Here is a 15,678-nt window from a genome sequence, read left to right as displayed (position 1 = left end):
TCAGGAGCCAAGACAAGAATCTTCAATACAGGCCTGTCCTCAGATGGATTCTCTGGTCTTAGAGAACTAACAAAAACTTCGTTTCGCCTGACTTGAAGAAACGACACTCTGAAGAAACAAGGCTAAGGCTGAGAGGGGTTGTGTGGGTGGGCGCTCTTCGGGTCTGTACCTCGTCCTGTTCACGTCCAGACAGCGTCCGAGGCAACGGCGTCCCTGCCCCCTGCTCCTCCCCAGGAACTCCCCTGCTCTCCAGCCTTTTTCAGGTACCCCACGTCCAGGACGCGTGCCTCAGACCATCTGCACTTCCGTATGGCTCCCCCTCCACAGGAAGTGCCTTTTGTGCGACGGCCCGGGATCGAGTCCCGAGTTTCGGGTCAGCAGCTCGGGGGCTGTGGTCAAACCAAAAGGGGGGAGCTTCCGTACAAAAGCCAACTGCCTTTCAGTCAACATCGAAACCTGTTTTGTCCCCGTCACGGGGCACACATGAGACTTCATGTCTGCTGTCTCCTATAAAGGTCTCACAACATGCCTCCGAGGTGGCCCCAAAGGATGATGCCTTTCGTATCAAGGCATCAAGCAGTCTTGCTGAAAGCCACCGCCCAGCGACCACCCCGGGGAGCAGCCCGGGCCACGGACCCAAGCCAGACGTTCTGCCAAGTACCGCGTGCTTTGCACTCTATTTGGAAGGTGCCGGAGGTCCGTGAAAGTGGCCGCGTGCAGGAGAAGGGGCAGCGGGATGAGACGCACACCCTGAGCGGATCTGAGCCTGCGGCCACCCCGCTTCACGGAGGTGAAGGTCAGTGACCCCTGGAGCAAGACGGAGTCCAGTCTGCGCGGACCTCGCTCGTGCACTGGCAGCCTTTCGCGCCTTCTCCCCTCGCTTGGTGTTCATGGAGAACCTACCTCAGGCCAGCCCTGTACTTGGCCATGGAGGTTGGGCCTTTCGGGGGGGCTTGCGTTGTACTGAGGGAGGAAGCCACTCAGCAAACGCTCACGTGAATGGACAGTGGAGTGACAGCCGGGAGACCAAGAGGGCGGAGGGGGTTGAGGTCAGCAGGTAGAATGGGGGATGGCTTCCGGCGGGGCCTTCGGGAAAGGCCTCTCCGAGGAGACATTTGCACCGAGCGCTCGTGAAGGACAGAACTACCTGGAACCAAAGGTTTCAGGCTGAAGTGACCCTGATTCCAAGCCCCTGAGGCCAAGCCACAGGGTGACCAGATGGCTGCAAGGAGTGACAGAGGGGAGCCCACAGGGGCCGTGTTAGGAGCCGAGATTTAACCCAGCAGCTAACGGAAGAGACCCAGGGCAGGCAGGCCCGTCTGAACGCGGACTTGGCCTCCTGTTAACAGTAGTCCCCGGGAGAAGTCAGTTGACCCCTGGGAGCTCCATTTTCCTCATCAGGGAAATTGTGATATAAGGATTCCTATTTTCCAAGGGGCGCCTGGGTGACTCAGTCGGTTAAGGGTCTGACTTCGGCTCAGGTCAGGATCTCGCGGTCCGTGAGTTCGAGCCCCGAGACGGGCTCTGTGCTGACAGCTCAGAGCCTGGAGCCTGCTTTGGGTTCTGGGTCTCCCTCTCTGTTCCTCCCCCCTCATGCTGTCTCTCTCTCTCTCTGTCTCTCTATCAAAAATAAACATTAAAAAATTAAAAAAAAAACAATTCCTATTCCCCAAGATATCACGAGATGGTGCCTTCACACTGCTTACCCAAAACCCTGACACCTGTTAAGGACCCACAAAGCAGTGACGGTGTCTGTGGTAGTTTTGGGTTTCTGCAGCTCGTTTCCTCTGAAAAGTCATCTTTCCCATCACCTTCAGTTTTTTGCTAAACAAGTGAGTTCGTGGCATTTTCCTCAAGTTCAGGGCTATTGCTTTGGTTTGAGTTTAGAATTACTTCTGTGGCAAAGAGTCATTCTGGTTCTCAGAATCGGGACGACAGGCCAGGGTGAGCTGGAATTTTCAATTTTGAGCACGAACCGTGATGCCTCCCAGCTTTGTATTTTGCCAGCTAAGAAGTCTTTTTCGAAAGCATACCACGTAGAATGAAAATGTAGCACTTCATGCAAAAACAAGGATATTTAAGAGGGGCGCCTGGGCGGCTCGGTCAGTTAAGCGGCCGACTCTTGGTTTCCGCTCAGGTCACGACCTCACGGTTTGTGCGATCGAGCCCTGCGCTGGGCTTTGCGTTGACAACGCAGAGCCTGCTTGGGATTCTCTCTCTCCGTCTCTCTCTGCCTCTCCCCCACGTGTGCTCTCTCAATCTCTTTCTCAAAAATAAACTTTTTTTTTTTTTAAAAAAGAATATTTACCACCAAATAATCTCAGAGAAAGGGCACTTCTTCCCCTGAAAGGTCATTTTTCGTAGGTTTCCATCCTCTCTTTGTCTCTCCCGCGCACACACACACACACACACAGACACGCACACACACACTCAGTGGACATTCCACCACAGGTGGACAGACTCCTGTTGGCCTGCGTTTACAGTCACTCCCCCAGGCCATGGAGGGTGCCGGATGCCAGAGGCAGGCAGGCCAAGCTCGACGGCACCCTAGGAGCATCTGACCTGCTGGGACGATCACTCTGCGCTCGTTCGTGGTCATGTTTGGGGGCGGAATGTGCTTCTCCTCCATGTAGCTGCCATAATTCATGCCGACGGTGTCTGGGGCGCCCGCCATCTTCCCGCCTTTTGCCATGCTGCATTCATCCGGGGAGTTTCTGAAGGAGAAGAAGATACATTCTTCCATTATTGCTGCCCCCCGGCCGGCCTGTGATCCACAGAGAGAACGGAGCAAGGGTGTGGTGGAGAGAGGCAGACGGAGAAGGGAGGAGAGAAGAGTCAACGGGCAAATACGGTGTCTGCTAGGGGCTGAATGGCCCTGTCCCCCCAAAACTCCTTTCCTGAAGCCCTGACAAATGGAACGGTATTCAGAAGTGGGGCCTTCGGCAGGTGATCACATGAGGTCACAATGGCGAGGCCCCCATGACGGGATCAGTCCCTTACAAGAAGCAGAAGGGACCCGGGGACTCTCCCTCTCTGTCTCTGCCACTGAGGATACACTGAGAAGGTGGCCGTCCACAGCCCAGACCCTGGCCTCGCCGGCACCTTGACCTTGGACTTCCAGCCCCCAGAACTGTGGGAAATAAATTAATAAATTTGTGTCACGTAAGCCCCCCAGTCTGCGGCATTTAGCTATGCCAGCCCGAGGGGACTAGTGCACTGCCCACCCTCGGCTGAAGCCCGGGGCGGCCTGGAGGGAAGCAAGTTGCCAGCTGGCTTCTGTTTCTTAAGCCAGAGCCTTCTGAAACTGTCATGTCAAAACTCCACTGGTGACAGCTGTTTGGAAACACTTGCAAGGAACAGTGAACCGCCACGGTCCTGTCTCCGTGACTGTAAACAGGCCATGTACCGTATGCACAGAGGTGACCCCAGCTCGGACAGCTGGGTTTATCCTCCAACGACATTCGCCTTCAAAACCTCAGAATGAAATTCGTGTGTTCAGTTTCAACTCCCTATAGCCAATCATGAGATATGGAGCTTTGGAGGCTCACACTGTCCCTAGCCGAGACACTGGCAGGCGGGGCAGGGACGGGGGCAGACCTGGCAGCCTGGGAGGCGGCCGGAGAGTGGACTCAGCTGCCCCTAGGGGTTGGGATGGGGTGTGAAACCAGCCATGAGGACGGATGCAGATAGGAGTCAGCCGCTGGCCCTCTGACGACCACTCACAGGGCCACTACCATTAGGAAGGCAGCGGCAGCCATTTGGATAAAGACAAACCCTGCCTTCTTTCTGGAAAAAGAAGAAAGGGACCATAAATATATGACGAAATCATATCTAACAGGGAACCCCCCAAAAGGAAAATCCAACGCAACCAGGAAACAGAAAAATATGTCAATGCCTTTTAGAAGGTTAGCCCACAGCTCATTAACTTCGAGACCACTGTAGATGAGGGGCCTTGATAGTTGGGTTATATCTTCTAAGGTGGGTTTCCAAAAACTGCCTCTCGAGCTCTACCCCACACAGGATTTTCCTACTCTTGGGAATCTCCAAAACTCCACTGCATGTTGGATTCCCTCCCAGTGTCTAAGGCGTTGAGGTTGTGGGCTCCACTCCAATGAACTTTTCTTCGTCTCCTCCACACCTCACTAGTTGAAGCTCTGCATCCAACTTGTGGAATCATGGAACCATGGGCCTGGCATGGCCTTGACCTTCAAGCTTGAGAACATCAAAACCCTCTGAGCCAGAAGGGCACTCTCTGGGTGGGACAGGCCCGGAGTGGGATGGAGAAGGTCATTCGGGAGCCAAAGGCTTGGCAGGGGTGTGGACAGGAAGGGCAGACCAAGGGAAAGAGTGCCCTGGAAAAGAGGGAAAAGAGGGAAAAGAGCTCATTCAGCATCCTAGATCACTGAAAATACACACAGACCTGGTGCTGATGGAGACAGCCCAGGGCTGACAGCGAGGAAGGCGTAGGTACATCTACAGATAAAGATCATGGTCAGGGTCACAGGACTAAGGCCCCACCACAGGCCTGGAAATACATGGCCATGTTTCACAGCATCCCCACAGCTGTACTAACACGAAGGAAATTTATAAACAATAACAGTCTGAGTTCCCATGGTGCACACTCTCTAGATTTCCATCACTGCCTACACATGCATTATTTCCTCCCGATGCTACTTTTCCTGGCTGCAGACACTTATCTCTAAAAGACCCATCCTAATATCACAACACGGAATGTCTTCACTTGACACTTAGTTTCCTATCCCTCTGGAAAATTCCAGCAGTTGAGGAGAAGGTGTGTGTTTTGGTGTATTTTCCTCGAGGAGAGAAGTTACTAGGGACTAGGGGACAGAGTCTAAAAGATTTGGTTCTTCAAGGAACAAGCTTTAGATGCTGTTCAGCAGATGAGCATAACTCTGGCAACAACTACAGAGTCTGGGATGAGCGCTGCAAGTTCACCCATTCACTCATCCATCTAGACCATTTTTATTGAGTGCCTGCTGTTTACCAGGCACCATAAGTTCTCTCTTCTCCAGCAGGACAGGTAAGCTTTCCCATTCACCTTCCATTGAAAACCAAACCCCAAAAAACAAAAACAAGAAACAAAACAAAAGCAAAGCAAAAACAAAAAACAGAAGCAAAACAAAAACAAAACAGCCCTCAGACCCTATTTTCAAAAGCTGTGCCTTCAAGACAGTTGAAACAAAAATCATCTTTTTTCCATTGTATTTTGTTTTAGCTTCAGGAGAAGATAGAATGGAACCAAGTTTTTGATCATTTCCAATAGTTTCTGTAAAAAAAAGCTCTAAGGGAACTCCGGCCCCAGAGAGGGGAGAGGGTCACCCCCCAGGCCACTGACAATGCTGGACTCCAAGCAGGTTATCAATACACAGTGGCCACAAGAGCCCCGGCTGTTCTGTTCTCACTTGCCAGGCATTTCCCCTGGTGTATTCTCTTGGGAATTTTAACAGACCAAGAGGAGCACACAGAAGTGTGGGCCCTGTCCTGAGAGCCTAACCATTAACAGTCCTCACGATAGCCTGGGGAGGCAGGTGCATACATCACATCCATTTTTCAGAGGCGTCAGCCAAGTACACAAAGGAGAAGGGCCTGCTCAGGTCGCAGAGCCAGGAGAGGTCAAAAGTAAGACTTAAAGCTGGGCAGCCTAACTCCCTGCCCCTGTGCAGAATGCCCCCACCAAGTCAAGGGAAGATGCTGTCCCTACAAGGTGAAATAAACCTGAACTTCAGAAAGGCGTTGACAACTCCCTGACCACGTGTTACTCTGGTTTAAGCCATGTGTTGCAATATTTGCACAATTCCTATTCTAGGGCATCACTGTAGCCCCAGGGCAGGTTCAATCCCGGGCACGGCGTGTGTGGGACCCAACGAAGGACACATATAAAAGAAAAAAAAAACCTAAGTAAGAAATAGAGGCAATTCCAGGAGAAGAACATTTTTTTCAGAGGATACATCTATTATTTAGACACTGCTTTGTTTAAGAAAAAAAAAATCTCAACCTGATTCAGAGAACTGGAAAATGTATTTTTAAAAGTCTCACAGTAAATACATTTTCAGTTCGTAGCGCAGGTGTGAGAAGAAAAGACCCACACTCTGCGGAATCTGCCTCCCGGCTTACGGCACTTGCAGCTTCAACATCGTGCACTCCGAGGCTTGTAAGTCATCAAAGAGAAACTTCCAGAAACAGTTTGGTACTCCCCCGGCAGCAAGCCCTGCCAAGAACAGAGGATCATGTGATCTCTACGCTACCTACCATGATAAGGGTTTGGGTGTTCAATGTATCACTTTTGAAATGCACATAGCAAAGGGCATCCCTTTAAATGCTGTCTTCTTAGTATTTACATACGTGTTTCCTAGCAGTTTCTGTGAAGATTCTAAGGCAATTCATTAGATGCTTGCTAAATGGGTCATCATTTACATGAAATATGAAATACGAAATGCTCTGGTCTTATTGTTTGGGGCATGAATTTCTTCATTGCAAGTAAGGCATCCTTCAAGACATTTCTCTCAATGACGCTTTTCAGGGCATACGGAAGTTATTACGCAAACCCAAATCACAACAAGCTATCACCTCACACCTATCAGGAGGGCTACTGCAAAAAAACAAAAGATGACAAATGTTGGCGAGGACGCAGAGAAATTGGAACTTTTGCATACTCTTGGTGAGGATGCCCAATGGTACAGCTGTAATGGAACGCCGTGGGGAGGTCCCCGAAAGTCTTTTTTAAAAGACAATCGTATGATCCAGGGATCTCATCTTTGCATATTCATCCAAAAGAATGGAAATCCAAATCTCAAAGCGATATTAGCACTCCTCTGTTCCTTACAGCTAATATTCCCGATGGTCAAGGTGTGGAAACGAATGTCCACGGATGGCCCGGTGGATGAAGAAACTGTGGTACATGCAACAGTGTGCTCATCCTCCTGTAAAAGAAGGGAATCCTATAACGCACGACAAAGGCTGGGCCTTGAGCACGTTATGCTGAGTGACATAGATGGGTCACCGACGAACAAAAGCCGGTTTCCGCTTCATGTGAGGTAAGTCACATTCAGAGAACTGAATAGTGGGACAGTGGTTTCCAGGAGCTTGGGCAGGCGGGGAGATGGGGGGTTACCAACCAATAAGCATAAAGGCACCTGACGAAAGCTGGGGTGCCATATCGCTTCCCAACTCCCCCAGTGCCCTCTTGGGGCCACACGGCTTTGGGAGTTTAGTCTCCCAAAGGAGCAACCTCACAGAACCCCATGGCACACGCATATAACTGTGGCCACTCCAGGGGATATGGAAATAGTGCAGAAAGACCCTTCTACCTTCACCTAGAAAAGATGGCACCACGGTGCCCTTCTTCAGAAAACTGCACACACATGCCCAACTCAGTTGGCTTGTCGAGCCTCAGCGAACTAAACATTCGGAAAGAGCATTTGCAGAATCAAGTTCTCATGAATCGAGACAGTGAGTGCTGACTTCGTAAGGCATACTAGCATTTCAAATCGACGATCGAAGGGGCAGGCAAAGAATACCCAATAAATTGGAAATTGCACTAAATTTAAATTCAGGTGAGATGTCAGCCATGTCCCCGAACCCAACTGGGTTCTGACAGAGTTTCAGAATCAAGGGGCTGGAAGAATCTCCATCCCCAACCCCCCAGGCATGACTCTCCGGAAGCTACTTAGACCAACAAATGTTTAGTTCACGTTACTAATGTTTTTCTAGGGAAGAGGTTCCATCATTCTCCTCTGCAACTTTAGAGTTATATTTATGTGGGCGTGTGGTGGTTTCGAATCTACTTTCTTCCTTTACCCTTCCTCAAACTATGTGAGGTTTACGAGGCATAGAAGACGACACGATATAAGACAGTTATAAAAACGCACACGAGACAAAATGATAACATAAATAATCAAAGGCATGGAAGTGAATTTAATGTAAGGGCAGAAAAGTAACCAATCACGAGATAAAATCAGCACATTGAGTAGGCTTACTATTTATGGTTGCTAGAGGTAGGACACTAATTCATCTCTGAGCTTCCTACTGGCCAAAGCAAAGAAGGAAATGCATCCCGTCACTATTCAAGGTGTCAGAAACATTAAGATGAACCAGGTCTTAGCAAGCAACATCCTTCCCAGTATCTGATAACAGATTCAGAGCATCGCACACAGTGTCGGGGTAGGGGTGGGGAGGGCTGGTGATAAAGCAGGGTGCTCCAAGCACTCAGGTCCCTGCTGCTTCGGCTACAGAAATCAAGAGACGGCACATCCTCACGAGTCCTCCATACCTGCCGTTTCTTGACCCTTTTGGAAAGAACTGGCCAACCAGGGAGGTCAGTGCAGGAATATTAAAAATAAGCAAATAATCAGGGCACCTCGGTGGCTCAGTCATTTAAGCATCTGACTCTTGATTTCTGCTGAGGTCATGATCTTACGGTTCATGAGTTTGAGCCCTGAGTCAGGCTCTGTGCTGACAGTGGGAAGCCTGCTTGGGAGTCTCTCTCTCCCTCTTCCTCTCCCCGGCTAGCTCGTGATCTCTCTCTCTCTCTCTCTCTCTCTCTCTCTCAAAAATAAATAAATAAACATTAAAAAGATAAGGGAATATGGGGCGCCTGGGTGGCTCAGTCGGTTAAGCATCCAACTTCGGCTCAGGTCATGATCTCACAGTTCAGGGGTTCAAGCCCCGCGTTGGGCTCTGTGCTGATGGAGCCTGCCTCAGATTCTGTGTCTCCCTCCCTCTCTGCTCCTCCCCCACTCGCGGTCTGTCCCTCTCTCTCAAAAATAAATAAGCATTAAAAAAAATTTTTTTTTTAATTTTTAAAAAGATAAGGGAACAATTGAAAAAACAAAAAAACCCGGAGAGACAGAATGGTCTATATCCCAGTTTCCAAAAATCTTCTGTTTCTATGTTTTAAACTCACATTTGCCCCTGAGAGCACCCAATGCACTGTGGGCAAACAAATATTTACAGACCTTACTTAGTTCATCTCCTACCTAGTATTTGACTGTTTACTCATCCCAGGACCGGCCTCAAGCTCTCTTCATGTATTTACGTTGTAGTAAATATATGGGCAACACATCTCACACAGTGCCAAAGTCACGGGAAATGCCACATGTTAGCTGCTTCTTACGCACTTCACGCACACAACTCCACGAGGCCAATCCCAGGAAACAGGAACCCCGTTACAGGTAAAGCACAGAGGCTGGGTAGGGAGTGTGTTGTGTCCCAGGTGATACAAGCAGCAGGGGAAGAGCCAGGATTTGAACTTAGGCACTCGGGGTCCTGAGTCTGAGTCCTCGATCACCACACTCTAGGACCTCCCCCGGTAGCCCCACACGAGTCGTCCGTCTCACGGACGTGAAACACAACAGAATGGGCACCTGTTGGGTATTTTCAGAAGAATATCCTGGGAGTGGCCCTGAAGGCAGTCATGGAGAGATTTGCAGATGTGAGCTGAGCCACGTGCCCACAAAGGCAGGGCCTCCAGGGAGAAGCCAAAGATGATGTGTTTCTGGGGACATACATACGGATTTTGGTTAAGTCTAGTTTTGTTTTGTTTAAAGAATTTAAAAAAATTTTTTTTTAATGTTTATTTATTTTTGAGAGAGAGAGACAGAGTGCGAGCTGGGGAGGGGCAGAGAGAGAGAGGGAGGCACAGAATCGGAAGCAGGCTCCAGGCTCCGAGCTGTCAGCACAGAGCCCAACACGAGGCTCGAACTCACAAACTGTGAGATCATGACCTGAGCTGAAGTCGGACACTTAACCTACTGAGTCACCCAGGCGCCAGCCCCCCCCCCTTTTTTTTTTAGAAAACGCTGATCAACCCCATTTACAGTTGAATGTCAAATGTTCTCCCCACCAGACCTCCTGGGGGAGCTCAGCACGGTCTGTTGGTCGCTGCATTCTCTGCAGAGAGGATGGGCTAACGCTGGTGGCTGTGACAGGAAATCTGGTCAGAGGTTCCCGGGCTAAGAGGCACAGCAGGAATGAACCTGACCCAGAATGTGGACCTAAGAACTGAGGACCAGGACAGAAGTTGGACCATCGGGAAAGTAGTCAGTCTAAGGTTTTCAGATCGAGTGGAACACAGCCCGAGGCAAATCTTCATTTAGCTGTTGCCATACATAACACCCTATTTTATTTTTTTATTCTTTTTAAAGAACTCCTTTTTTAACTTTTTTTAATGTTTATTCATTTTTTGAGAGTGAGGGAAACAGAGCGTGAGCAGGGGAGGGGCAGAGAGAGAGGGAGACCCAGAATCCCAAGCAGGCTCCAGGCTCCGAGCTGTCAGCGCAGAGCCCGATGCGGGGCTCGAACTCACGAACTACGAGATCATGACCTGAGCCGAAGTTGGAGGCTTAACCGACTGAGCCACCCAGACACCCCAAAGAACTCTTTTTTTTTTTAATGTTTATTTTTGAGAGAGAGAGAGAGGGCGTGAGCACGTGAGCAGGGGAGGGGCAGAGAGAGAGGGAGACAGAGGATCCGAAGCAGACTGTCTACTGACGGCAGTGAACCCAACATGGGGCTCAAACTCACCAACTGTGAGATCATGACCTGAGCTGAAGTAGGACGCTTAAGCGACTGAGCCACCCGGGGGGCTTATTTTAAGAAGGGATAATGTGCCTGTAAAAATGTACCGAGAAATTAAAACTGGGGCTTTGTTTTTGAAAAAAACAAAATAAACTTGGCATCTGACATTGAGTTTCTCACATCAGAGGCTACGGACAGCAGGGTAGACTCCATCATGGAAAGAGCCCGCAGCGAACGGCACAGACGTGGCCATTGGCTTGACAAGGACGGAGACTCAGCCCTGTACTGTCGTCTGTGCTGTGTGAATGGACCTCATTTATCCAAGAATGTCGCTGAACGCAGCCCCAGGCGACAGCCCTGAGCTCACCAGCCACATTAAATCTGTGATTCACCCTCACTTCAGAATAGTTAGCAGAGGCTTTGGAACTTAGAAAAAGTCCACAGCAAGGCAAAATCAAATTTGGAAAATCAATGTACTTCTTCTGGAAGCGGGTAGATGGGGCACCTGGGTGGCTCAGTCGGTGAAGCTTCCAACTTCGGCTCAGGTCATGATCTCACAGTCCGTGTGTTTGAGCCCCTCACGGGGCTCTGTGCTGACAGCTCAGAGCCGAGAGCCTACTTCAGATTCTGTGTCTCCCCCTCTCTTTCTGTCTGCTCCTCACCTGCTCACACTCTCTGTCTCAAAAATAAATAAACTTAAAAAAGAAATTAGAAGCAGGTAGAGACAAACCCACGATCCTCTCGAAAATCTACTTCTTCTGCAAAACCCATCCTTCTTCCTGTCCCTGAGTTCCTCTTGCACGTAGAGACAACTCTCCACTGCCTTTCTCTCCACCACATGCTGGGGGAGTGTTCTTGAGCTCTGCTTCCAGAATGATCTTCCCCAAATTCAAATCCACACTGGTCACGTGCATCCTAAGCCCTGCGTTGGACCACAGGACCTTCGGATTAACACACACGCCCCCGACTCTCCGGGTCTCCTCAATTCATTCGTTTCTCCAACCAGTATTTACGGAGCAAATCTCTCTGCTAGGCCCTGTCCTAGGTGCTGGGGATACATCGGGGTCCCTATTCTCACAGTGTCTGCATCTGAGCGGCGAGAGCCCCTCTCCCCTGCTACACGTTCTCTTGCCCTCGTTCACAATGGTCCTGATCACCCCAACTCTTATGCGGATAAGCAAGTTCATGTCGCTAGCACGCAGCCTTCAGCTCGTCGCCGTTTACTGGAACGTCACCATCTTCCAGAATGTTCTTTTTAGTTCATTGGGTGGCGAAGCTCCGTGAGAGAAATACAAAGGTGTTCTTTGGCAGTTCTGCCCTGACAGTCCGGAGAGGTCCGTTCCGAGAGAGGGCCCACGGGAGGCTGGCCGGGGCAAAGTGCATACTTGGTTCTAATCGACCGAACAAACTCCTAATCGAGTTCCATGGCGTGGACTGAGGCAAGTCGCTACAAAAGGCATTTTCAGGCCCCCAGACAAGGAGGGGATTGTCTGGACAGCGCCGGGGTAATTTGTGGGTCTGTTTTATTTCTGAATCAGAGGCAGTGGAAAAGCCGCTTCAGACCCCACGGCTGAGCGGCGGGCGGAGCTTGGCAGTGATTCATGGAGAGCTCCCCGCTCACACTGAAACTGGAGATGTTTGTCTTCACAGCTGGGTGTTATTTTTACCCTTGCTAAATATGCTCTCTTACACCTGGAATCCCAGTCTCTTCCCTCCAGCCCTGTCCCCTTCCCCCCCCTCCAAAGCAGTTGAAGACTAAGTTAATTAAAAAGTCACCACCAACTCACCAACAGTTAGTTCTTTGTCCCTGCAAGGGGTTTGAAGCTTTCCCGAGTTTCTTCATTTAAGTTTATATTTCTCTTTACAGCTGAGAGCGGGTACCAGCCAGACCGTGTTACGTTTCGGTCCTGAAATCTCGGGGTGGGGGGCGATGCGTCCTTTCGGGCTTCATCATTTGGAAATAAAATGTGCTATAGAATAAGATCTCGACGAAGAGTTACATACGCAGGATGAGATGTGGCTTCTCTTCTGTCTCGTGAGTTGTCTTTGTTGTTGTCGTTGTTTGCTTGGTACACTTCATTTCTCAGAGAGGAAAGAATGAAGCCCAGTAGGCACCAAGGGCCTTCAGTCTTTTATTTGCATAACAGGCTATGCAAATTCTGGTTAACCAAAATGATTTCACTTTCAAGATAGAAAATCCCAAGGCGGTCCCCCTGTCCCGCTGCCAATACCCGCACTGACCCAACGGAACTTTCTGGCATCCTGACGGGGGGCAGGACTCCGAGGCTCTCCTACTCTACAAAATTGCGCCCATCCACTCGACACCCCAAGAGATGTCGAAGGAGGTAATGAGTGGCTGCTGAGGAGAAGGGATGAGAAGTCTGCTCCAGACAGAGACGCGGCGGCAGAACCTCGGTCTCCCTCCCGACTGTTCCCTGGGTGAGGCTCTGGGTCCACGTCCCAGTTTTGCAGCCCGATGAACTGACATCTGTAAAGACTCAAGGTCCCTTACAAGTGGGACAAGCTATTACTAACTGGCCTCCCTGTCACGGTTCGGAAAACTCACTAGCTTGCAAGGCTCCCACCCGGTGACTTGGAAGGTGGCCAAACAAGGCATCTTGGATGCCAATCTGATTCAGAACCCTGAGGCAGACAGGAGTAAGTGAGATTAGCATTGGGAACTTCTCTGTCCTAACAGAATACATGAAGTCTTATAGCAAATGTAGGAAAATAAAGACTAAGTCAAATCTCCATGAGTCAAAGGAGAAAGGCACGGAGAGAGAGTGGTCCCAGCGAACCACGTTCAAATACCAAATATTGAGTGTCGCAGGTACAATGAAAGACTCTGGCATTAAAAGACCTTCAGCAGAGACCTACTCTCAGAAAGACCTACTACCTGCCTCATTCTGTAGGTAGTAGGTGGGCACAGCACAACACAACATAACACAACTGACGTGCAGGGTGGTTGAACGGTTGCCATCCTAACACTGAGAATTTTTTTTTCAGTTTTCATTTCGGCCCAATGAGTATTTACTGAGAGCCACTGATGAGCGTGGATGGCCAAGTCCATCCAACCCGCTTGTTGTTTTTAAAATGTGGTTTTATCTGGGGACATGTCATGAAGGTAGCGTGAAGGTGAGTCCAGGTAAATTGGCCCACTGGAATAAAACGAAACGAGGGGGAAGGAATGGTTTTTAAACGCGCACCACATGCAAGGAACCAAAACGGTCAGTGTTTGGATGTAATGCCTCTCAGTGGACAAGGCATAGGACGTAGAGCTTGTGTGTCCCTGCCAACACAGAAAAGCTGTCTGGCTAAAGGAAGCAGCCTGAGGGAGTGGAGAGGAGGCCAGGCCTGGGGTCACACGGCCTATGACAGGTGGATGTGAGCAAGATCAGAAAACTTAGAAACTCAACGGTTTTCCTCCGTGAGACGGGTATAAACATAATGTCACTCATACATCGGATAATACATCGTATATTAAAATCTATTAATAAATCATAGTTGGGCTGTGGATGTGCTGATAAATGCTGGTCTTCTTGGAGTCTTTCTTTTGTGTCCAGGAGGATGAGGTCACACCCTCATGCCTGCGATGGCTGGGCCCCAGACATCCCTCTGTTCCGTACTTGCCACGGGATCTCCCAGAACCTTCCTCACCCCTGACGGACCGTGAGCTTCTTTTCACCCATCTTCATAGCAGCTAACGCAGTGCATGATGTGAACACCAATTAGATGTTAATTTAGGAAAAGGTTTCTCAATTTTGACACTGTTGACGTTCGGGGCGGGAAGGTTCTTTCAGAGGTGAGTGGAGGGGGCGGGGGGTGGGGGCGGGGGATCCTCTTTTGTGTATCGTATAATGCTGAGCACCAGCTCTGGCCTCCAGCCACCAGATGCCAGGAATACCCCCTCCCCCACTGTTCTGCAGAGGCCCCTGGGGGGCTCAGTCAGTTAAGCGTCCAACCTCAGCTCAGGTCCTGATCTCGCGGTTTGTGAGTTCGAGCCCCACGTCGGGCTCTGTGCTGACAGCTTAGAGCCTGGTGCCTGCTTCGGATTCTGTGTCTCCCCCTCTCTCTCTCAAAAATAAATAAACGTTAAAAAAAATTTTTTTTAAAGTGTCTGCAGACATTGCCAAATGTCCCCCGAGACACAATCACCAGGGTTGAGAAATGGTTTAATGAATTAAGATCCACTGAACTCAGGTGAGGAGGTGAGAGCCCCTCCCATTCTGCCCGGTGTTCATTAGCACTAAGTGCGTGGCCCCAACGTCTGGGCTGATATTGGAGGCGCCCGGGCTCTAACCTCAGGAGGATTCCCAGTGTGGTTTGTCCACGTCTCATCTGGAGTCTCCCCAACACCCTGGGCTCATCCCTACTTCCCGCCTTCTCCCTCCATAGGTCCAACCTGTCAGCAAAGCACATCAGTCCTACCTTCGAAATGGGTCCAGAATGCCACCACCTCTCAGCCAGGCACCACCGTCCCTCGCCCGAATTCCTGCACAGGCCTCCTCCAGGAGGAGCCCGGGAGAGCCTGCTGACTCTGAGGAATGTCACGCCCCCACCTTCCTGCAGCACGCCGACAGTCTCCTCGCTCACTCAGAGGGAAGATCGCTGCACCTCATTGCCTGTTTGTGGCTTGGGTCACTAGGTGTCAGTCACGATTGTCCTCCAGCGCTCCAGGCTGACCTCGGGGCCTTTGCACAGAGCACTCCCTTCTCCTGGAATATTCTGCTGTTTGGCCATGGGGCATTCTCCCTCACACCCTTTGGGACGTTATTCATGTGTCACTGTCTTAGAGACAGTGACCCATGTCACCCCATCTAGAGTGGCCCCCCTGTTTCCCCGCTTGATTTTTCTCCCTCACATCTACCACGATCCAACCTACTGTATGTTTAACTAGATGGCTCAACGGCCATCTTCCCCATGAGAAAGGGAACAGAGCCGGGCAGAAGTTTTTTGTGCTTTATGACTGTAGGTCGAGAACCAAGAATAGTGACCACACGTAGTAAGCTCTCAGTGAATTCTTGTTGGACGAATGAATGACCGCACGCACAGCCAGCGTGCCTGATGCCCAGACGGGCCAATCGGGTCACCCCCTTTTCTGTCATCGTCGTCACTCGGCAGATGCGTGTTCGTTAAATATGA

General features: G+C 50.2%; 1 protein-coding gene across 9 annotated transcripts in view; it reads right to left on the bottom strand.

The window, feature by feature from the left end:
- Window positions 1-15,678, bottom strand: part of ERG (ETS transcription factor ERG) — a 263,881-nt gene that overhangs the window by 40,043 nt on the left and 208,160 nt on the right. For 8 of the 9 annotated variants that reach the window (XM_078452772.2, XM_060640881.3, XM_060640880.3 and 5 more), the window contains one exon: window positions 2,563-2,714. In XM_078452772.2, the coding sequence (XP_078308898.2) occupies window positions 2,563-2,714 (152 nt within the window). Of the gene's footprint in view, window positions 1-2,562; window positions 2,715-14,964; window positions 15,039-15,678 lie in introns of those variants that run through there. The other variant, XM_060640886.3, reaches the window with a different exon arrangement.

This window comes from Panthera onca, chromosome C2 (genome assembly GCF_046562875.1).
Source record: "Panthera onca isolate mPanOnc1 chromosome C2, mPanOnc1 haplotype 2, whole genome shotgun sequence".
NCBI classification, from domain to species: domain Eukaryota; kingdom Metazoa; phylum Chordata; class Mammalia; order Carnivora; family Felidae; genus Panthera; species Panthera onca.
The sequence above is the reverse complement of the archived record's forward strand: the minus strand, read 5'-3'. Positions and strand labels throughout refer to the sequence as shown.